We start from the raw sequence: 24,569 nt of genomic DNA, 5'->3' as shown, positions 1-24,569 counted from the left end.
TCTTGGGAGAAGAGATTTTCTGAGAAACTCAGTGCTTCATCTCTGCCTTGTCCAATTGTCTGGCAGCATCATTCTGCTTGAGAAGCTAAGGGTAAAAGTGGTCCAAGCTGCGCTCTCTCGCTTTCGGAGGCAGGTTTGAATCTTGTATTTAATTCCCTTTTTTTTTTTTTTTCTTCTTCTGCTTCCTACCATAGATATCAATGGGGAAAATATTGCAGAATCTTTGGTTGCAGAGGGCTTGGCCACTCGGCGAGAAGGCATGAGAGCCAATAAGTAAGTATTCATTATTCTCTGATCCTCTGGTTTCCTTCTAGTCAGCCGGGAGAGCTGGAGTCACTCAAGGGAGGCTGGGTAGTCAACCGTGTATTGGCTTTGCTGCACTTTCGCCCCTTCCCCTGAGATAAAATGGGTAACTTCAGGCGTTCTCGTGGCATCTAGGACATTCCTGCCCAGGTGTGGATTATTCTGAGACTGAGGGTCACTAACCATTCAAGGGTGGTGTTTGGCACTTGTGACTCCTTCAAAAACAGGCTTTGAGACCCAGTCGGTTCTATTCTACGTGTTCCTAAAACTCACCAGGGCTATATTTTACACCATCGATATTCACTTGCAGAGTATTCACCCATCCATCCATTTCAGAATATTTACTGAGCACCTGCTAGGTGCCAGGCTATGTCCTAGGCACTGAGAATACAGCCGTGAACAGACTTAGCCTCTGCCAACAGTGTAAAGGGGAGATAATAAGCCATTAAAGAAATAGATATACAGGATTATATCAGATGGGAGGAGTAAGTAAGTGAAAGGTAAAGCAGGGTGAATATATAGAATGCAAAGCAAAATCTGCAGCTTAGAATCTGGGAAAACTGACCGGGCCTCAATTGCTTTGTTTTGAAAGTCAGGCTTAGGGAAAATTTGTTATCTCTTCAAAACCTTCTAAGTCTGTTTTGGTTTACGGATCTGTAGATACCTAAGTAAAAGTGTATTTGTTTCTTTAATGGCAATGTGAACTTGTTAGCAATGAGTGTTAGGTACGTTAGTCATGTACAGTTTCTATCTATGTCAAGTTCAGTGTGGGCTCTCAGTAGGATGGATTGCAGCTGGCTTTAATTAACACGTTAGTCTCTGAAAAGGGATATGCTGCATCGGTAACTTGGAGGCTAAAGATGCTGTTTAAACCATTAAGTCCTTGCTACATTGTTTGAGTGCTGTAGCTGTAGAAAAGATTGTAAATATGTATTTGTATGAACTGTGCCAAATGATGGGACTGAGCAAAGACTCTGGGCCCAGGCCATTCACCAGTACTCCTGTGGTCCTTCCTGACTGCAAGGGGACATTTGGTGAGCCTGTAACTGCGGTGTGTGTACGTGGGGAATTAAGACATTTATTTTACGTGGTGTTTGGAAGCGTGCTGATGTTTTATCGTAAGAGCAATTGCTGGCATGATTGCCTTTGCAATGTTTTTTGGGAATACACTTTGCAACCAGAATGAAGAATAAAAAAATTCCACCGCAGTGTTGTACCCTCTCAAAAAAAATCTTCCCTGGAGTACCAGTTCTCTTCTCCAAGGTTGTCTCGACTTGAAGCCTCCTTTTCTCAGTTTCTATGTTTGCTTCTATCTCTTGAGCTACACTTCTTCATCTGATTCTTTTTTTTATTGTTTTTAAGTGAAAGTTTACAGTTAAAGTCAGTGTCTCATACAAAAACTCATACACACATTGTTATGTGACCCTAGTTGCTCTCCCTATAATGTGACAGCACACTCCTTCTCTCCACCCTGTATTTCCCATGTCCATTCAACCAGCTCCTGTCCCCCTTTGCCTTCTCATCTAGCCTCCGGACAGGAGTTGTCCACATAGTCTCATGTGTCTACTTGACCTAAGAAGCACACTCCTCACCAGTATCGTTTTATGTCTTACAGTTCAGTCTAATCTTTGTCTCAAGAGTTGGCTTTGGGAATGGTTTCAGTTTTGGGCTAACATAGAGTCTGGGGGCCGTGTCCCCTGGGGTCCCTCCAGTTTCAGTCAGACCATTAAGTGTGGTCTTTTTAGTAGAATTTGAATTCTGCACCCCACTTTTCTCCTGCTCCATCAGGGACTGTCTGTTGTGTTCCCTGTCAGGGCAGATATTGGTGGTAGCTGGATACCATCTAGTTCTTCTGGTCTCAGGCTGATGGGATCTCTGGTTTATGTGGCCCTTTCTGTCTCTTGGGCTCATATTTTCTTTGTGTCTTTGGTGTTCTTCATTCTGCTTTGCTTCAGGTGGGTTGGGGCCAATTGATGCATCTTATTAGATGGCTGCTTGCTAGCTTTTAAGACCCCAGATGCCACTCACCAAACTGGGATGCAGAACGTTTTCTTAATAAACTTTGTTACGCCAGTTGACCTAGATGTCCCTCTTCATCTAATTTTGATAGCAGTATTTTTTTGGTGGGGTCGGGGGTGGTAGTTGAAGACTTCAGGTTTGAGAAATTGTCTGCCATTCCTACTTAGAAATCCCTGCTGATGAAGGTAGGAGATTCAGTGTATATATATAGCTGTTGATGAAACCAGGTGTTGAGATGGTGCCAGGTGATTGTGCAAAGGCCTTGCAGTTCACAGTTCACATTAGCTCAGGTGTGTGTGGTGGGGGGAGGGGAGAGGGAGAGAGGTAAGAGCTATTTCTGACTTTTTTTTTTAACTTGCTTTGTTCTACCTACTGGCTCTTAGGCTGTTCTAGTACCTAGTTTGGTTTCCTGGCAGATGAAGGCAGAGTCTTCCATTTTCAAACGGCTTTTGCTTAGCTGGCATTATTGAGTGTGTAAGCAGTTTTGGGGTGACATCATCTGAAATAACAGCATTCACTCTGCATTCCCCAGCCTTGTTCTGTAGAACGGCAGAGAGTAAGGATGGTTCATAGTAACCTTTTTGCACTGTGTCCTGCTGAGCTGGGCCTGGATTCCAGTTCCTGAATCTAGGGTGGTTAAATGAAGCTGTACCCCCTGGAGTGACTCCCCTCTGAGCCACTGACTTGTTCTCTTTTAATCACTGTTGGTGGCAGTACTGAGACGGGTGTTCTTTGGATCATCTCATTAAATGCTCTTATGATTTAATCTGTTGTTTGAGGGAGCAAGTGTGGAATCTAGAATTTGTACTCATGGTGATTTTCTGGTTATAGGCTTGGGTCCTCAGCCATAGACCTGCAACAAATGCTTTGGTCTCTTCAAGGGGAGAAAATGCTGAAGTAACCCATCATCAAAGAAGAGCCTCATATTTCTGTTCGTGAACTCACTAACCACACTTGTTTGTTTTTCATGTCCTAGTCCTGAACAGAATCGGCTTTCAGAATGTGAGGAACAAGCAAAGGCAGCTAAGAAAGGGATGTGGAGTGAGGGCAACGGTTCACACACAATCCGGGACCTCAAATATACCATTGAGAACCCAAGGCACTTTGTGGACTCCCACCACCAGAAGCCTGTCAATGGTGAGGCTGGCAGGAACAGACAGATGGGACTCGGGTGTTTCTTTCTGCTTTGCGTTCTTTGTGTCCTAAGATGTATAAGGTCTAGTGAGCCTTTCTTTTATGCATTTAGTATTCAAGGAGAATCGTTAAGGGTAATACTACACCATGGTATTTTGGAAGGGAACTTGTATTTAGCTGGTGTAGATGTATCATTACATGTGCTTTGCAGAGGCTAGTCCTTTACCATTGCTGGTATTTTGCACATTGGGGATAGTCCTGTTCTCTAATAGATGGCTACTTAAATACCATCCCTGAAATCTGAAGGTAAAATACATGTATACACTATACACTAAAAAAAAAAAAAATGTATATTTATATGCTGTATAGTTTTTGGCCAATACCACAAGTAGGTGGTTTTAACAAACAGAAATTTATTTTCTCACAGTTTAGGAGCCTAGAAATCTGAATTCAGGGTGCTGACTCTAGGAGAAGGCTTTCAGTCTCTTTTATATCTCAAAAGATATTGACTCAGGATACACCCTACACTAACCCTGCCTCATTAACATAACAAAGACAGCCCACTCCCAAATGGGGTTATAGCCACAGGCGTAGCGGTTAGAATATACAGCACATATTTTTGGGGGACACAATTGAATCCATATCATCCCACCCTTTGCCCCCTCCCTGTTCATGTCCTTGCCACATGTAAAACACATTCACATCATCCCAGAAATGCCAAATCAACTCCAAGTCCAAAATCTCATCTTTTGAATCATCTAAATCACATATGGGTGAGACTTTAGGTGTCTTCTAACCTGGGGCAAAATTCTTCTTCATGTGTGAACCTGTAAAATCTAGAGTACAAGTTATCTGTTTCCAAAATACGGTGATGGAACAGGCGCAAGATATTCATTTCCATTACAAATGGGAGAAATTAGAGGAAAAGAAGGGATATCAGCCACCAAGCAAGTCTGTAATCCAGTAGAACAAATTACATTAGCTGTTAAGGCTTGAAAATAATCCTGTCTTGTTTGAGACCACCTGGGCAATGGCCCTGCCCTCTGGATTGTGGGTGGAGGCCCCTTGACTCTGGGCTTTAGCTCCGCCTTCCAGGCCCTTTGGGATGGCAGCTCTGCTCCCTTGGCTTTAGGCAGCCCCATTCTCCTAGTCCACGTGAGTGGCAATCCCATTCTTCCGGTACCAAATACTGGGGTTACCTGCTAGCCACCTGATACTCGGGTACAAAACCTTGCTTGTGGATAACATAGTTTAGGTATGAGCCAAAGGGTTCCAGAAGACTTAGAAGACATAGAAGTCTGACCTGAATTCCCCAGTATTCCATCGAGTGTCAGAGGGAGTGTTTGTGAAAGACTGGATGTGATATTTAGATCTGTGACACCTTTTGCTAAGGACTTAAGCTGTTTCTTCTGTCCTGCAGCTATCATCGAGCACGTGCGGGACGGCAGTGTGGTCAGGGCCCTGCTCCTTCCAGATCACTACCTGGTCACGGTCATGCTGTCAGGGATCAAGGTCAGACCACACAGGACTGCAGGCTGGACTCAGGGTTTATGGAGATGTTCAATGATAGGTAGCTAGAATAAACTGGCGTACTTCGGACCATCCTGTTTCTTCCTAGTAAGGCCATTGACGTTACCTAGGGTACCCTATACATGTTTGGGTTTAAACTTTGCAGTGGACAGTTCTAATTGGGTCAAGAAAACTTTTTGTTTTCAGTACTCTAGGTTTGCAGTGGGCCGTGCCAAGAGATTGAGAATGTAGACTTGGCAAGGAGGGACAGGAGGCTCTACAGTTGCTGAATGTGTCTTGTCATAACATAAAATATCCACTTAAAAAAAAATTTTTTTTTATTGTGGTAAAATATATAAACGAACAGCAACAACAAAAACCAAACCTGTTGCTCTCAAATCCGTTCCAACTCATAAAATTTGCCATTTTAACCATTTTAAAATACCCATCTTGATTTTAAAAATACCAGGGATTTAAAGCTAGACATTGGTGAATTTTTTCGTGGCAAGGGGTCATCCTCAGCTATAGTTAAAATTACTTTTCACGTGATAATTTGACCGTATTACCTCATTTACCAAGATGTCTGACGTGGTACTCTTTCCAGTTCGTTTTTACCAACATGTTTTAAGAAGATGAGTAGGCCCTGACTCGAGACCCTGATTTGAGACCTTCCTCAGCCTAGCATTGTGGGGTTTGTGTTTCCTGCAAGGGTCGGTCTGGTATGAGAATGCCGGCCTTCACCTTTAGGCTGCGTTCCTCACCCTGCTCACTTTGCTTTAGTGCCCAACGTTTCGACGGGAAGCAGATGGCACTGAAACACCAGAGCCTTTTGCTGCAGAAGCCAAGTTTTTCACCGAGTCGCGACTGCTGCAGAGAGATGTTCAGATCATCCTGGAAAGCTGCCACAACCAGAACATTCTGGGTACCATCCTTCATCCGGTAAGTGGGTCTGCGAGGGGTCAGGAGCAAGAGGACAAGGAGTCCATTTGGGGTTTGGAGAGCTGTACCTGGGTGCCGCAGATGGTTAAGCACTTGACGACTAGGTGAAAGGTTGGCGGTTTGAATCCACCCAGCGGTGCCTTGGATGGAAAGTCTGGTGATTTGCTTCCAAAAGGCCTCAATCAGCCTTGAAAACCCTGTGGAGCAGTTCTGTTCTGCACATACAGGGTCACCATCAGTCAGAATCGTCAAGAGTTGGAATTGGCTAACAAAAACAAGTTTGCTTCCCCTCCCCTCTGTATTTAAGAGCCATTTAAAGTTTTCAGAAGAGTGACCCACTGACGTTTGAGGTGTTTTGTAGGGAGGTATCAATTATCTGATAGAATTGGCAAATCTGTGGAACTTCTCAGCTTTAGAAAATTATTCTCAAATATTATTGGGTTTATAAGGGAAGAGGAGCTCAGTCCCTTATTTTCCCAAGTGTTTGTCCTAGAGGTTGCCTGTAGGAAAGGTTGGGAGTCTGTGACACGTAGTAGAAGTGGCACTGAAACTTGCAGATGAGATTGGTGGGGTTTGTATGTAGGTCTGGAAGCACCTATCTGGAGTATGGTCAGAACCATGATGACGAAACCTTTCTGTGGAAAAATTGTGTTCTATATTCCAGCCTTTTCCAGTTATCTCCTAACTCTGCTTTTCAGCAGGAAGTAGGTTCCTTGTGTTCTTGTAGTTTTGACCGTAGAGAGTTTTACTGTGTTGGCATCTTGGTAGGTAGATTATCCTTGGGCAAGAATTGATCTTATTTTATAACCCCCAAGTGTAAATGGACTTCCTGTCTTGTAGCCTGTGTCTAATAATGGAGTTAAACTACTGTCACGTATTCTTTGGCTAGAGAATTACTCCATGATGGCAGTTGTGTGAAGGCTTGGAGGCTTGGTGCACAATGTGCCAAGGTCATGTCTGCTGCTCTGGAGTGTTAGCTTTCTGCCTGTGCCCTGCCAGATGGCTTGGTGTCACAGTAGAAAGTGAACTGTAATTCACTGGGCAAAATGTAGCTTAAGTTATTCCCTACTCAGCCTGTTCTTTAGCCTTCCACTCATGAAAAGGGGAGGAATGCTGATCATAGGGACCAGAAGAATAGGCATAATCTGTACTAAAGATTAACTTTCTCCTCTGCCCACAAGAAGAGCTATTGAAATGTCAATTCCATTCAGTGCCGCTAACATTTATCCTCCTCCTATTAGGGGAGAGTTACTGTGCTGGGTGCTGGGTGGATACGAAGCCAAGGCTGTTGAGAGGAGGCCCAGAATGAAGTCTTCCATCTTGAGGGTGGTTATTTAATGAGAAAACTACTCTACCTTTTTTTTTTTTTTAATTAATCGCAGAAGAGATTGTGGCTATGTTAATTGTGCCAGAAGTTTAGAGACATGAAATTCTCTTGCAGCAGAGCCTATAATCTGTGCCTGCCTTCCCACTTGCCTTGCTTTTCAGAATGGCAACATCACGGAGCTCCTTTTGAAGGAAGGTTTTGCACGCTGTGTGGATTGGTCAATTGCAGTTTACACTCGGGGCGCAGAAAAGCTGAGGGCAGCTGAGAGGTAAGGCCTAACAGGGAGCTTTCTCCCTAACGTTAAGGATCTTTAGGGAAAGAAATAGTGACCTTCTCTCACCATCTGTGTCATTGTCTGTGTATTGCAGTAAAGTGTTGGGGAAATTCCAGAGGAAGCCAGGATCTCTCAGAGGAGGGGCTCACTTATTAGTCTTCTGGGTCTGTCTAGTTCAGTGCTGGATGAAGACTTCAGTTTTTACTCAGACATGATTATTCACATGACTTGCTTTTTTATGTTTTCCGGTCACTTTTTTCCAAGCCCCTCACTTTAAGTTTTGGGTTTCAGGAATTTGCAATAAAATAAACTCGAGATTTATTTGAGGGTGATGAAATCACTTAGCAGCTGTTCCCAAACAGGCAGGGGTGTGGATTGGGAAGCAGGGGTGTGATGGAAACAGAGCGTGTGGGTCCTACATCAGGGCCATTTAGTGTTGGGGTGAGGCCTTGTGCTCTAGTATATTTGAAAAGGTGTTTTAACTGTAAGTGTTCATACAAATATGAGGTGGTGCAGTCATGTTTTTGGCTTGGCACCCAATGATGTAGTAGATGTAGAAATAACTTATTTCCAGAAAAAACGGCAGGGGAAATTCCAAAACTTCGTGGCTATTTCAGGTGTCAAGGTCGAGTATTTCTAGACATAGGTGAATTACTTTCAGTGATGGGGTAGATGGAAGAATATGAAGCAGGTAACGAGTAGATGATTAGAGGTGATGCTATGGAAGGTCCCACTCAGGACCTCCTAGATTGCAGTGGTCTTTATAATACTTTTTAAATAAAATATTAAACATTTTTATATTTTCTCATTTGAAACTTACATCGAAGAAATGAGCAGGAACATGAATTAAATGACTGTAGCCTTCTCTTTTCTTAAATCTTTTACATTCTTATCTACCTTATACAGAAATACTTGGAAGTTTTTATAAAAGTAGATTTTAATTTGGCCCATTTGATGTGGCATGTCTGACAAAGGTATACTGTCTGATTTAAAAGCACAATGATTGCTCACAACAAAACCAAACAACTACACAAAAAAACAAAACCTAGAGTTTTTAAGTAGTTCCTCAATTAAATTTGAAAGGTATAGTACCTTTCTTAAGTGTTGTTGTTAGGTGCCCTCAAATCAGTTCCAACTTATAGTGACCCTATGTACAACAGACCAAAACATTGCCCAGTCCTGTGCCATCCTCGCAATTGTTGCTAATTTTAGCCGATTGTTGCAGCCACTGTGTCGGTCCGTCTCATTGAGGATCTTCCTCTTTTTTGCTGACCCTCTACTTTACCAAGCATGATGTTCTTCTCCAGGGACTGGTGTCTCCTGATTACATGTCCAAAGTACAGAAGACAAAATCTCACCATCCTCCCTTCTCAGGAGCATTCTGGCTGTACTTCTTCCAAGACTCATTTGTTTGTTCTTCTGGCAGTCCATATAGTCGATATTCTTAGCCAACACCATAATTCAAAGGCATCTTCTTTGGTCTGCCTCATTCCTTGTCCAGCTTTGCCATACATATGAGGTAATTGAAAACACTGTGGCTTGGGTCAGGTACACCTTAGTCCTCAAAGTGACATCTTTGTTTTTTAACACTTTAAAGAGGTCTTTTGCAGCAGATTTGCCCGATGCAATATGTCATTTGATTCCTTGACTACTGCTTCCGTGGGTGTTGAGTGTGGATCCAAGTAAAATGTGTTTATCATGATGTTGCTTATTGGTCCAGTTAGGAGGATTTTTGTTTTCTTCATGTTAAGGTGTAATCCATACTGTTCATCAGTAAATGCTTCAAGTCTTTTTCAGCTGGCAAAGTTGTGTCACCTGCATATTGTAGGTTGTTAATGAGTCTTCCTTCAGTCCTGATGCCGTGTTCTTCATATAGTCCAGATTCTCGGATTATTTGCTCAGCATACAAATTGAACAAGTATGGTGAAAGGACACAAACCTGATGCACACCTTTCCGGATTTTAAACCAAAAGAACAAGTATCCCTTGTTCTGTTTGGATGACTGCTTCTTGTCTATGTACAGTTTCCTCATGAGCTTAAGTGTTCTGGAGTTCCCATTCTTCGTGATGTTATCCATAATTTGTTGTGATCCACATAGTCAAATGCCTTTGCTTAGTCAATAAAATACAGATAAACATCTTTCTGGTATTCTGTTCTTTCAGACAAGATCTGATAGCAATGATATCCCTTGTCCATATCCTCTTCTGAATCCCCCTTGAATTTCTGGCAGTTCCTTTTCAATGTACTACTGCAACCATTTTTGAATTATCTTCAGCAAAATTTAACTCGTGTGTGATATTAATGATATTATTCGATAATTTCTGCATTCTCTTGGATCACCTTTCTTTGGAATCGACATGTATATGGATCTCTTCCAGTCGGTTGGCCAGGCTGCTGTCTTCCAAATTTCTTGGTGTAGACAAGTGAGTGCTTCTGGTGTTGCATCTGTTTGTTAAAACATCTCAATTGATGTTCTGTCAATTCTTGGAGCCTTGTTTTTCGCCAATGCCTTTAGTGCAGCTTAGACTTCTTTCTTCAGTACTATTGATTTTTGATCATATGCTACCTCCTGAAGTGGTTGAATGTCAACCAATTCTTTTTGGTACAGTGACTTTCCATCTTCTTTTAATATTTCCTGTGTCATTCAATCTTTTTCTCATAGAATCCTTCAATATCGAGGTTTGAATTTCTTCTTCAGTTCTCTCAGCTTGAGTAATGCTGAGCATGTTCTTCCCTTTTGGATTCCTAACTCCAGATCTTTGCACATTTCCTTATAATACTTTGCTTTGTCTTCTCAAGCCGCCCGTTGCAACCTTGTGTTCAGTGTTCGAAATTATTCTGACTGCTCTGTGTAGCTCAGTGTTTTTTTGTTCAGAAAATCATCTAAGTCTGGATTCTGACTCACTGCCCCATAGGGTTTCCAAGGAGCAGCTGGTGGATTCGAACTGCTGACCTTTTGGTTAGCTGCAGTAGCACTTAACCACTGTGCCACCAGGGCCCCTACCTAAGTCTCTGCTATTCTAAATTATTATTTTACTTGGTAATTTCTTTTGCATTCTTTGCATTCTTTAAGTTTCTGCCTCTCTTCGAAGAAATGGGTAAAATAAAAGTAGTATGTACATGTTTTTTAACATCTATAGAAGGCCCTCTAAACGAAATGGGGTGACACAGTGGCTGCAACAATGGGCTCAAACATAGCAACGATTGTGAGGATGGTGCGGGACCGGGCAGTGTTGCGTTCTGTTGTACATAGAGTCACTATGAGTCGAAACTGACTGGGCACCTAACAACAATAACAACATAGAAGACTCTACGGATTCTTTGGACAGTGACCATCTCCTAAAGATGAAGGTTTTAAAACAGGTTTAGAGTGCAAATTGTATTTCGGTAATATCTAACTACTTGCCTCCGGCTTTGCATGGTAGATTTGAGCAACTTGCGTTGTTGGTAGAACAGAATACTCTGTTGCATCCTGTCTTTGAAAGTACTTCTTCATGTGTTTTACAACTGCTGTATACTTTCTTTTTCTCATTTTAGTGCTTTTCTTTAAAGAGGGGCTTAGACACATTTATCAGAAATATCAGTTCTTCCCCCCTGTACGTTTTTCCACTCATTTGTAAATACTTTAAGGCAGCTGTTCATTGATTTTTTTAAATATCTTCACATATATCCTGTTTCTTGCACATAGTCTGACTCAGAAAATATCTACTTTTAGAAAATTTACTGCCTACATGATTTTTAAAAAATCTTGTCAGTGAACTTGTATTGGGCTTGTATCTGTTTTCTCATTCTTTAGCTGCAGTACAATGACATATTTGTCCTTGTCTTCCACCTAGGATTTGGATGCCTGATGACCTTTTTATAATTCAGATGGAAATTGGGCAGACTGTACCTTTTTCAAAATATGTTTATTTGTTTAGATATATGCACTCTTCCCGTTTAGTAGAGTAGTTGCTGTGTGTATAAAAGTCCGAGGGCCTAGCGTATGGGAGTCCCTCAGGAACTAGTGGATGAGCGAAAGGGCGAATTGTCGAGGTGGACTTGTAATGACCTTGCTCAACCAATTGCACACTCTACCCCAATCTATGAGCCATGGGCTTGTGGTGTATATGCATCTTGTGGCTTTCATTCTTTTTTCTGACTTGCTTTTCTCCTGGGTGCCTTGGTGAGGAGGTAGTGTAGGATTCTTAACTATTTGCTCCCATAGTGATGGTGGATTCCGTTTACCAAAGTAGCCTGTCTTAATGAATGATTCCTCACCCTGCTTTGTTGTCAGGTTTGCCAAGGAGCGCAAGCTGAGGATATGGAGAGATTATGTGGCTCCCACAGCTAATTTGGACCAAAAGGACAAGCAGTTCGTTGCCAAGGTGAGTCATTCTCAGCATCTTGACATGCATACAGACATTGCTGGGCTAGTGATAGTACAAGGATATGAGCAATCAGAAGTGCTTTAGCTGTTGATTATTTCAAGGCATGCTAGTTTGTGTTTATTGTGGGGGACTTAGAAACCATAAGAACTTTTAAATTTCTCATTGTGCACTAACTTCCTTAGAATTAGTAGGCTACAGCTGGGGATGTTCCTACTTTGAGATCTCTTCCATTTTCTAGGAGTTCTTTTATCTTCTTAGCAGACGGCATTCTCTGTGATTGCCCATGCCCAAGGCTATATGACCTGACTGTTTCTCTTCTTTCGGCTTCGGGACTCTTGTAGTTTTGAACCTTTTCTAATGTGGTATTTCTGTCTGTGAATTCTCCTCCCTTGAGGTGTCCTGCAGTAGATTTCCGAAGGAAATAGTTACTGAATAGATTGCTTGGTTGTATGAGAGGTGTTGTAAAATGTTTTTTCTTAGTTGCAGGGTTTGGTACCTTGAGTAGTAAAACTGTTCTCCTTGCCTTCCCAAAATGCTGAAACGTTTTCCAACTATTTTTACTTTTGGCAAGAAATGCTAGAAGCTTTGTCTTGACGGGCTAAATGTGGTTAAAATATCCATGTTTTCTGTGGTGGCTGGCCCAGATGGCTCACCATGAGTTTGGATGGAAAGCCACTAGGTGGCAATGTCACCCCGAGAAATCCTGAAACTTTGTCTTTGAAAGGTAACATTTAAGCAAAATCTCTGAGGAACGGGCTGAATTTCTTCTTTACTTTCTTTTTTTGTCATGCCCAAAGCAGTAGGTCAAACAGTGTTCAAGTGGCCTCTCTTCCCCTTTTTAGGAGGGGGTCTCTGAGTAGCTGTCAGGTGAACCACCATCACCCCTATAGTGGTCACAAGTGATAGCAGTCCCTGGTCTTGATGACCGCCAAAATGGTCCTCTGCTTCTTGCCTGTGAGCACTATACTGGCTTGGAGACTTGGGCTACCCCACCTACTTGGAACTCACTTGGTTGTGGTTATGTGTCCTGTAATCTGCTCTGTGTTACAACATTGTAGCTACATAATGAAAGGGTGATTACTCACCCAATGAGGGAAGCAGGCCTCTGCTTTTTACAGTGTGACGGTCTAATATAAATGACGAGATGGGGCTTGGGAGGGCCCTGCTGCCCTGCTCTGTCCCTGCCAATCCCTCTTCAGTTGAAATTCAGTTTGTAGAAAAACTTAAAAGCTTTTTTGAAAGGTTTCAGGCCTTTCCTGGTTGGGAAATGAAGACATTGCTAAAGAAATTCAGAGGATTAGATGATCAAGCAAGTGCCTTTGCCTTGATCTGCAATGTCACTTTACTGGTGACTGGAAAAGGGAGAGCTGGCTGGGAGGCCATTTCCTATCTGTAGTTTTTTTAAAAATCCAGAATTGGTTTTTTATTTCTTTTTTAAACACAGTGAGGCTTTTATTAATTATAGTGCCAGAATAGAGAAGATTGCCATGGGAATCATCTAATTATGATTATGAGGAATAGCCTGTCTTCTGTAGAATCTTAAACAAAAATTTAGGTAGGCTATTTGAATATAGGTTTGCTTAAAGGATAGAGAGAAAAACGCATAAATGGTTCTAAAACTTCTTGAGCTTTTGAAATTCCTCAGCATTATTTTTTAAAATAGAAAAAAAAAAAAAAGCAGACAAGCAGAAACAGTCACACTTACCAGCCAGATGAAACCATTATGGCGTAGATCTTTTTTTTTTTTTTTTTTTTACAAAGCTGATCCTGCTGCCTAAAACAGGAATCAGCAAAGTACAGTCCGTGGGCCACATCCAGCACACCACTTGTTTTTGTATGGCCCGCGAGTTCAGAGTGGGTTTTACATTTTTAAACCGTTAAAAAAAAGGCAAAAGAAGAACATTATTTTTTGGCATGTGAAAATTATATGAAATTCACATTTCCGTGTCATAAATAAATTGGAACATTGACATGCCTATTTATTTATCTATTGTCAGCGGCTGCGTTTGTGCTGACATGGCATAGTTGAATAGTTTCAACAGAGACTGTATGACCCGCAAAGCCTGAAATATTTTCTGTCTGGCCCTTGGCATAAAAGTTTATGGACTTCTGACCTATACCAGTCCTGCTTAAAGTGCCTTGATAAGAGATAAAGAGCTTGTGCCAGAATGTAAGTCAAGGCATTGCTCCCTTCATCAAGAATATCTTGTTACAGAAAAAAAAAACATCAGCAGTGTGGTTAGTGATGAAGTTGATTTATGTTCTGGTACAAGTTCCTTATCTCACTGCAAACTGGCAGTTACTCTGAGTAGCACTGACCTGGACTCTTTCGTGTATAGTTTTTAAGGTTGTAAATTTTAATTTTTAATACTAACAAGTTTAAGGATTTTTAAAGGCTTCATAAGAAATGTAGTAGTTGGATTTCCCTTTCCCTTGAGGCAGCCACTTTGGACTCTTGGCTAATCCGTATCTCTGATAAAATCTTTATATTGTTGTTCCTTGATTTTTCAGTTTAAGGCATTATCTCTTTGCTTCATGTCATGGAAGAGGAGGGTTTAATTTTTTGACTCACACAAATAATACGTTAGCACATCTACTCTTTCTCAATTCTTCCAATTTAATTATATCATAATTTTGGTTAGATTAATATTCAGTGTTTACAACTTTGTAAATGCTAAACTCCACTGAGCCATGTAGGGTATTATAATTACTTTTCATTTCCTGTACAATTTTTTGCTTTCCTTGGAGTTAATAAGTTTTTAATTTAGTCATTTTTCTACATACTTATTAATTCAATTCCTAGACTTCCTGCATGTTGTCTAAATCTTCTGTGTAAACCTTCTTTCAGTCTGTTAATACATACTTTTTCAATAATACTTACCTGGAGTCTTTTGACCAGCACTAGTCTGAACTGGTTCCCCTTTTTGCCTGTTATACATACAGCTATTTTCTTTGAATCTCTCCACCGTTATGCTGGGGATTCGCTTTGCCTCATTTCTGGGTAAGAACTATGTTGTCAGAATCCCATGGCTTCCTCTTTATGGTTTACTGCTTCACTTTGATAGCGCACATTTTCTAGGTTCCTGGGAAAAGAGTGCCCGGGAGATAAATTTTTGAGACGTTTCATTTCTGTTCGTCACTTGGTTTATAGTTTGGCTGGGTATAGAATTGTAAGTTAGAAACCATTTTCCTTTAGGATTGTGAAGGTATTGATTGCTCTGCTATCTTTTAGCAAATATACTTGTGTTAATGTGTGTATGTTGTTATGTGCTGTCTAGTTGATTCCAACTCATAGTGACCCTATAGGACAGAATAGAATTGCCCCATAGGGTTTCCTAGGGCTGAAATCTTTGTGGGAGCAGATGGCCAGTTCTTTTCTCTTATGGACCTGCTAGATGGGTTCTAACTACCAATCTTTTGGTTAACAGTTGAGCGCTTAACCATTGCGCCACCAGGGCTCCCACTTTTTTTTTTTTTTTAAAGAAGTCTGAAGCCGTACTGATTTCTCATCCTTACGTGATTTGTGTTTTCTTTCTGGAAGTTTTTAGCAAATTCTTTTTGATGCCTATATTCTGAAGTTTCCCAGTGATACACATTTTTATCCATGCGTGAGCATTTTATGCTTCAGTTTTTAATCCTTTAGTTTTGGGAACAACTTCTTCAACCATTTTGTATTGATTTCCATCAATTTCACTGTTGTCATTTACTGGAATTCCTGTCATTTGGATGTTGGACTTTATGGACTCATCCTCTAATTTTTTCCTCCTATATCACATCTGTCTTTTGTTCTACTTTCTAGATTTCTTTGTGTTTATTTTTTTAGCCCTTCTATTGAGTTTTTTATTTATGGTACTGTATTTGTAATTTCTAAAAGTTCTTTTTCTATTCTCTGAATGTTCTTTCATTAGTAGTAAAAAACTGACATTCTGCGCTTGTTTCGTAGATGATGACCATCTTTTAGCTCTCTGAGGAATTAATTCTAATTTTTATTGAAGTTCTTTTGTCCCCACATAGTCTCCGTCTTCTCCAAGTTGCTTTTCTCTCTGGTTATTTTGGTCTCTTGTCTCTCGTGTTAGAAGCTTTCCTCTGATGTCTCGTGATCCTTGGCTGTTTCTCTTATTTAAGTATGAGGCATTAAAACACTGTATTAGAAGCAGCTGCTCCTTACACAGATCTTGAGCACAGCCTAGTTTTTGGCCTCATTTTCACTGCCACTTGACACCTTGGATGTTGACCATTTCTGAGTCTTTTGGGGCTGATGGTCTGCAGTGTAAACCAAATCGGTTATTGAGTTTTCTTACCACTGGCTCAGTATTCAGCTTTTGTGAGCCTGTGGAGTCATTTAGTGTTCATCCATCTGCTTTCCAGCTTCCAAAATTTTATTATTGTTCCCTCCTCTCCCATTATCTTTGTCCTTTTGGGCTTCTGTCTCCAAAAATAAATAAATCCCTTTATTTTCATTTTACAGGGGTTTAGGGAGACAACTAAGGTAAACATTTGAGTTCATTTCCTTAATAAACCAAACCCGTTGCTGTAGAGTTGATTTTGACTCATAGTGAATCTATAGAACAGAGTAGAACTGCCCCATATGGGTTCCAAAGAGTAGCTGGTGGATTCGAACAGCTGACCTTTTGGTTAGCAGCTGAACACTTAACCACTGCACCACCACCAGGACTCCCACTTATATTTCATTGTAAGGGTGTGTCATAATTTATTTAACTGGACCCCAGTAGGTTGATATTCCCATAGTTGATAACTTTTCCATTACTTAGAAAATGCCTCTTGGAATATCCTTTTGCCTAAATCTCCAAGTAAATGGCATTTATTTTCTTAGGAATGTTTAGGAGCATATTTACCAAATCGTTCTTCAGGAATGTTAATCAGTGTATACCAGTAAGTATGTTTGTTTTCTCATGTGTTGTAGAGCAAGGATTGGTCAACTTTTTCTTAAAGGGCCATGTAATAAATATTTTAGGCATTGTGGACCATATGGTCTCTGTAGAAACTATTCAACTCTGCCATTGTATTGTAGACAACATGGGTGAATGGACTTGGCTGTGTTTGAAACTTTACTTATAACAATGGGCAGCGGGGTAGATGGCCCTTGGGCCATAATTTGTTGACCCTTGTTGTGGAACACTGGCTATATTCAGCATTAAATATAAAAGGTAACAAATATCTGCATCGCTTTTCATACCCTGGTGGTGTAGTGGTTAAGTGCTACGGCTGCTAACCAAAGGGTTGGCAGTTCGAATCTGCCAGGCGCTCCTTGGAAACTCTATGAGGCAATTCTACTCTGTCCTATAGGGTCGCTATGAGTCGGAATCGACTTGACGGCACTGGGTTTAGGAAAGCCTGGTGGCGTAGTGGTTAAGTGCTACGGCTGCTATCCAAAGGGTCAGCAGTTCAAATCCGCCAGGCGCTCCTTGGAAACTCTTTGGGATGGTTCTACTCTGTCCTATAGGGTCGCTATGATTTGGAATCCACTCGACGGCACTGGGTTTGGTTTTGGTTTTGGGTTTTATGCTCTAGAACCCGACTACAGTTTTGTGAGTATTTTACCTGATTTAAAACATCGTTTAATACCAAGCTACTTTTTCAAGGAAACCTAAAACAACCCTGTGGTAACCTGGGCCCTCATGAACTTAGTCTCTGACAGTCCTGCAAGTCTTCACTGAAGGAGTCTGCCCTGAGGGTCATGTGATTGTAAGGCCTGAATAATAGTGGTTCTCTCTTTAGCTGTCACTCTGTCTCTTAGGATTTAATTGTATAGGGCACAGCCCAAATAACCTGAAAAACCTGAAAAAGGTGACCTCTGACCTCTTCACCTGGGTGCCTCTGGGGCCCTATAGTTAGTTTCTGGAGCTATTACAAAGCTGTAGATAGTTTATCAAGAGGCTCACCCCAGATTGAAACTCAACAGTGTATTCTCTTGCTACATGCGGCCTACTGAAAGACTGGTTTCCATTGTTGGCTTAAGCCATTTTACTTTTTAAGGAATGAAATCAGGGGAGGGCTCTCGTGTCTCTCCTGGTTACCTGAGAAGCGTGTTCACTTCACAGTGATTAGCTGAGCCTGCTTGAGACTTTTGTGCCTGTCGTGGTCTGCCAGTTTCCTGCCTGCCTTCCCTGTGGCGTTTTAGCTGATCTGTGCTGTTTGTAGCCATATGGTCCCCTGAGCACGTGGCTTGGCTTCCCTGTCCCTGCTGCTGGATCCTTGGGCCTTGCAGATTTCACAGACCTGAATAACACTGTCAGGGGTGGAATGGAAGTGTGTCCTCAAGAGAGGCCATTTTCTCACTGTACTGCCTCGTTAGAATGGCCTAGCTTGGCTCTCTGTTAGAGGACTTAAACAGAACCCCGTGCTAGGTGGGGTGCGTGGAGAAGATGCACAAGAGCTAGAAGTGGTTCCTGGCTTCAAGGTGGTTACCCTCTGGGGCTTCATACTGGAGTTTGTCTTAGTAGTTAGTTGTTTGGCATGGGAGGCCATATCCACTTTTGGAGGTCAGGTTATAAGCTATCTATGGGCACAGAAGATTCTAGAATTTATTTGGTTTGGCCCTGCTCTTTGCTGTGCTTCCAGTCTTAGCTCCAAGCGGAGTTCAGTATCATGGCTCTCTGAGATGGTTTTTAAGCAAGGATATTTTCTAATATTCTTGACATTGTCTAGATTGCTCCGGTGTATTTCCATAAAAAAAAAAAAAAAAAAAAATATAGAGAGAACCAAAAAATACTATCCATACCCTTGACTTTTGTCTATATGACTTTGATGTGAAAAGGATGTCCTGGGGATGGTCTGGCTTGGAAGGGGGCTTCTGCCAGCACCCACAAGTGGCCAAGTCTTGGTTTGCAGCTTAAGCCAGCAAACCGATTTGCTGATATGAAAGAAAAATGATTGAATTAGAAAAAAATTTATAATATATTTAACTGGCCTTGTTATTTTTTTTAGTTATTATTATTAGACTTCATTTTTTAGGATAGTTTTAAATTTACAGAAAAATTGAACAGATAGTACAGAGTGTTCCCTTATTAAACCCCCTCCCAAACGGTTTCCTCTGTTATTAACATCTAATACTGGTGATGCAGTGATTAAGAGCTCGGCTGCTGACCAAAATGTCAGCAGTTCAAATCTACCAGCCATACCTTGGAAACCCTGTGGGGCAGTTCTCGTCTGTCCTATAGGGTCACAATGAATCGGACGACAGTGGGTTTTGTTTTTGGTATTATTATGATACATTTGTTACAATTAATAAACTAATATTGATACATCATTATTAATTAAAAGTTAGTTTCCTTAACTTTTACCTAATGCCCTTGTTGAGTTCCAGGGTCCTACCCAGGACCTTATTACATTTGGCCGTCCTGTCTCTTTAGACTCCTCTTGGCTGTGACGGTTTCTCTGGTCATCCTTGTTTTCATGACCTTGAGAGCCTTGAGGCCCTGGCAGGGTGTTTTGGAGGACGCCCCTCTGTTAAAACCTGCCTGCTGCCTGGCTTCTTTCTAAGTGCTTGTTATAACGTTTAGCCTTTTGATTGTGCTTAGGTGCCTAGGGGTGCTTGCCTGAGCAAAATGTAGTGGTGCGTTTTATGTTGAGGACACAGGTGACAGCTGCACTTTGCTGGGGGACAGGGCATTGCTGTGACAGTTGTGTGTTACTGATGTCACCTGCTATAGACTAGACTTGTAGGAAAAGCACGTGGCTGTCATAGTGTAAGCATAGAAAGGGCATTCGGTGTCCCATTCCCAGTCGTCCCATCAAGGTCACTCCTCTGGTGGTGCCAGAGAAGCCCACTTGGGGCCATGGTCCTTTTGTACCTATTGTACGGATAAATCAGGCAGCTTGGGGACTGTTGTGGGGAGTTGTGTCTAGGGAGCTATTCTGGGGTCTCTAGCTCAGGAGGCTGTTGTGAGACTTTGTATTTGTTTTATGCACACTGAAGGCCTTTAAGAAGCTGGACAGGAGCAGCCCTGTACCACTCCATGAGCGTGGTGGAGGGGCTCTGCTGAGAGGGAGTGTGGCAGGAGGCCAGAAGTAGGGACGGGCATCCCTTGTCCCCGACAGGATTCTGCAGTTCTTGTGACTGTCGGCTGCCTTTGTTATTGTCATCACTAATCCCCTCAATTTTCTTTTACAGTTGGGCTTAGAGAAATGGGGTGGGCTTTGGATTGAGTGCATGTACCTTGAGTCTAGCCAGTGACTCTTTTTGCGTAGATGTCTGCACTTGTGCCTTAGAGTATCTCTTGGTGTGTGTGGTATGGTGGGTGTGGGGGGGGGGTGGATTGATCAGGAGTGTAGCTTGTGGCAGAAGTGGGTGATGTGGACATACTGCGAGTTATCCCATGAAAGTACCTCAGAAATGCTGCTACTGTAAATGTAGTCTCATGGTACCGAGGAGCCAGCTGGTGAGTGATCCGCTCTGCATTCCCCTCACTGCACAGAATAGGACCGTAACCAGCATTTTACTGCTTAATCTGTGTCTCCTCTTGTTCCCTGGACAGTAATGACACACTTTACAGTATTTTTTCCCCTCTGTACAAACCCCACTTCCTGATACACACACGTGCGCGCACATGCATACACACTCACCTTCTACTCCGTCACCAGAAAGCCGGACCTCGTTTAGCTGCCAGCGTCAGAGCGTGCAGTTCCTGAAGAGGAGGTTTCTAATCAGGGAGATGTCGAGCAGAGAGAGTCTGCTGCTGTGGCCTAAAATTTACAGCAACAAAAATTCGCTTGCTGCTGCTGCTGCTGCTAATGCATTATAAGGGGTGACGAATGCCAGTGACTTGTCACAGGCTATGCTTAGATCTTCACATTCTGTAATCGGGGTGACAGCACGAGCACTGTTATACTCTCCCTGGTTTTATTCCTCTCAGTGTGACTCGGGAGTGGAGAGTGTCTAGGTAGTTCTCAAGTCTTGATTATAGATACTTCCCTGTGTTTCTGGCGACTGACAATTTAATAAGAGTTCATTTTGCTGTGAGAGGAATGTGTAGATCTGTCTAGCACTGGGGTCAAGGAAATACTGTGATATGTGTGCATTTGAAATGCCTGATTATTATTATTATATTACCCGCTTACCCTATGGGCATTGGTCCTGTCCTTTTGAGAGGAACAGTATTGATTTGCCATGCCAACTATTTTGTGTGATATGGCATTGTGGAATTTTCTCTTTGGTTTGAAGATAGCAGAGCACAATGGCACGTACTGTGGATACCTCCTCCCCCTGGGATGTTCTGTCATCCATTCTGTAATTCTTTTCCTCATCCAAATATGAGATTTTGAAGGACAGAGAAATCATTAACCCGGTCTTTCTATTTTGATTAATTATCCAAACGAATACTGGTGTCTTTTTTAAGGAGTAGAAGGGAGATTCCATTATGATGAGCATTTCTACCTGGCATTATTGTCTAGGTAGTAATGGGAGTATCATTTAGATCTTTCTTTCTTTTTTTTTAACAGCATTATTGTGTCTAGATAGTAATGGGAATACCATTTAGACCTTTCACTCTTTGTTTTTTCTTTTCAATTACAGAATCTGTGTTTTTGGTTATACCTTCTCGGCCAATTTTTAAGTCCTACACTCATGGATATGTTTTTGTGCTTGGGATGGCTTAAAGAGGTCTGATTTAGGGGGTCCTATACCCTTTTGTATGAGCCCTAGTGGCGCAGTGGTTATTCACTGGCTGCTAATCAAAAGGTTGGTGGTTTGAACCCACCAGCCGCTCCACAGGAGAAAGATGTGGTTTTTTATACCCTTTTGTATGAGCCCTAGTGGCGCAGTGGTTATTCACTGGCTGCTAATCAAAAGGTTGGTGGTTTGAACCCACCAGCCGCTCCACAGGAGAAAGATGTGGTTTTTTATACCCTTTTGTATGAGCCCTAGTGGCGCAGTGGTTATTCACTGGCTGCTAATCAAAAGGTTGGTGGTTTGAACCCACCAGCCGCTCCACAGGAGAAAGATGTGGTAGTCTGTTCCCATAGAGATTACAGCCTTGGACACCCTATGGGGCAGTTCTGCTCTGTCCTGTAGGGTTGTAATGAGTTGGAATCGACTTGATTGCATTGGGTTTAGTTTTTGGTTTATATCCTTTTGTGAAGTCCTGGGTGGTGCAAATGGTTAAGTGCTTGGCTACTAATCTAAAGGTCGTTGGTTCCAATCCACCCCTCTGGACCTGGAGATCTACTTCCGAAAAGATCACAGCCATTGAAAACCCTGTAGGGCACAGTTCTGCTCCAAAACATGGAATCGCCATGAGTTGGAATCAACTTGATGGCATCTGGTTTGGGTCTTGGTTTATACCCTTTGGTGGGGTCTCTGGGAGGTGGAAACAGTCAGCATGGTCACTGCCAATCAAAAGATGGGTGGTTCAAATCCACCCAGTGATGGCTTAGAATAAAGGCTGGGCAGTGTATGTCTGAAAAATCAGCCTTTGAAAACCCTGTGGAACACAGTTCTACTCTGACACCGTGAGTCGAAATCGACTTCATGGCAACTGGTTACTGGTTATACCCTTTGGTACTACCCATAGCTGGGTAACCAGCCGTGACCCTGGTCCTGGTGTGACCACAGATCATGCCTTTAACTCTCCTTGATCTTCGCCAGATTTCTCTGGCCAGATGAGTTGTGGGTCTGGCTGTCTGGGTTTTAGTATTTAACCCTCACGATTCTCAGGCTTGTCAAAAAAGATTTTAGCAGAATTGCTATGGTTATTTGAGACTGGCTTTATATTGCTTTCAGGGTTGCAAGCTAATCTTACATACGTGGGAAAATTATATTTAATTTTTCCCTATCTCCTACTCAATTCTTTCTCAGACTTTTCCTTACTTTTCTGGTCACTGGGCTGTTCTGCCCTACACTGCTTCCGTTACGTATGGTGGTGAAACCCAGGGGTGCTGTCCTACTCACCAGGCCTGGTCAGCCTTCCACGGACGTACAGCTTGATTCTAACACTGTTTGATGGCGCTTACCAGCTGCTCTTTCGTGATGTGTAATTTCTCACTTCCTTTCGGGTTACTGCTGAAAGCATTCTTTATTCTTTTTGGTGTGTGGTTGGCAGGTTTTTTGGAAAGGGCAAAGAATAGCCATTTTTGGAGGAGCCTGCAGATAAATGGATATGTTCAGTGCTGAAAGATCTGGGACCTTCAGGGAATAGTACATGAGGACTCTTTTCCGATACTGTCAGTATGATCACCATCCTGGTAAAGCTGAGGACTGGAGTCTAGCCTCTTTTGTTTTAGCATAAAAGAGGAGGAGAATTTTGCCAGTCTGTCTGCACTGCGTGGCAGCTGACCTGGTAGTTTGTTCCCTTGTCTGGTGGTTCCTGATGGGGTCTGATTGAAGCCTAGAAAAGCTGATTTCTATTCTGCAGGTGAAGTCAGTGGTGACAGTATTTTGTAGTCAGCAGTTACCTTGTAGCAAAGTGTTGCTTGCAAAAACCCAAATAGCCTTCAGACAACAGATTGTGAATCTGAGTGAATTGTGGACTGCAGGCTGAGTTATGGTCCTAGCCTGGTTTGAATGGAATTTTACTCTGAACACATTGGTGAAATGTTCTGTTAACTTCCACAGAGAAATATTTGTGCTTTTGCCCTTTGACTAGTGTCATGGATTGAATTGTGTCTCCCCAAAATATGTGTCAACTTGGCTAGGCCATGATTCCCAGTATTTTGTGATTGTTTACCATTTTGTCATCTGATGTGATTTTCCTATGTGTTGTAAATCCTATTTCTATGATGTTATTGAGGTGGGATTATCAGCAGTTAGGTTAATGAGGCGGGACTCAATCTATGAGATTAGGTTGTGTCTTGAGTCAGTCTCTTTTGAGTTATAAAAGAGAGAAGCAAGCAGAGAGACATGGGGACCTCATACCACCAAGAAAGCAGTGCCGGGAGCAGAGTGCCACCCGGGGTTTCTGCGTGGAGAAGCTCCTAGACCAGGGGAAGATTGATGATTAGGACCTTCCCCCAGAACTGACAGAGAAAACCTTCCCCTGGAGCTGGTGCCCTGAATTCGGACTTCTAGCTTCGCAGACTGTGAGAGAATAAATTTCTCTTTGTAAAAGCCATCCACTTGTGCTATTTTTGTTATAGCAGCACTGGGTAACTAAGATGAATAGATATCGTTGTAAATTACCCCAGACTGGAAGTTAATCTTTTCTGACTGAGAATGACGTCCAGTGTTACTGATTTGGGGTTTCAGAAGAAGGATGCCCACAGTAGCGCTCTGAAAAGGTGGCTTTCAGAATAGCTGAAGTAATGTCTTAGCAAGTTAATGTTCCTGTGTGTGAGATTAACAGCTGTACATCTTCTTCCCCAGGCTGAGATAACAATTCCTTTTGCCCTTCACTTGCCTTTGGTTTGTCTGATCTCTGTTGGGCATCCTATTTTGGTTCTTTCTCATCTAGGGTTGATACCTTCTTCTAATCCAACCCTTGCCTCTTTTCTCTAGATTCACATTGAGATAGGGATTTTGATTTTAGTTTAGAACCTATTTCAAGGAAAATCTTTAGTAGCATGTAGAGACTGGATTTCCAGTTCTTAAGCTTCATAGTTAGTCACGTCTTGGTCAGGACAAAAGATAAAAAAGGTCGACCATCTTTGTAAATGATACAGATTCTGCCTCGTTGAGAGGTTGGGAATAGGGGTTGAGGTTGAACATAATAAGGTCTTTGGCAACTGAAAATTACAGCGT

General features: G+C 42.1%; 1 protein-coding gene across 1 annotated transcript in view; it reads left to right on the top strand.

The window, feature by feature from the left end:
• Positions 1 to 24,569, top strand: part of SND1 (staphylococcal nuclease and tudor domain containing 1) — a 496,139-nt gene that overhangs the window by 43,291 nt on the left and 428,279 nt on the right. The window contains exons 4-9 of the mRNA XM_049894741.1: positions 195 to 273; positions 3,299 to 3,459; positions 4,877 to 4,968; positions 5,746 to 5,904; positions 7,393 to 7,499; positions 11,782 to 11,872. Of these exons, the coding sequence (XP_049750698.1) occupies positions 195 to 273; positions 3,299 to 3,459; positions 4,877 to 4,968; positions 5,746 to 5,904; positions 7,393 to 7,499; positions 11,782 to 11,872 (689 nt within the window). The remainder of the gene's footprint in view (positions 1 to 194; positions 274 to 3,298; positions 3,460 to 4,876; positions 4,969 to 5,745; positions 5,905 to 7,392; positions 7,500 to 11,781; positions 11,873 to 24,569) is intronic.

Source organism: Elephas maximus, chromosome 8 (genome assembly GCF_024166365.1).
Source record: "Elephas maximus indicus isolate mEleMax1 chromosome 8, mEleMax1 primary haplotype, whole genome shotgun sequence".
Classification (NCBI taxonomy): domain Eukaryota; kingdom Metazoa; phylum Chordata; class Mammalia; order Proboscidea; family Elephantidae; genus Elephas; species Elephas maximus.
Note: the sequence above shows the minus strand (reverse complement) of the source record. Positions and strands in the feature narration are given on the sequence as shown.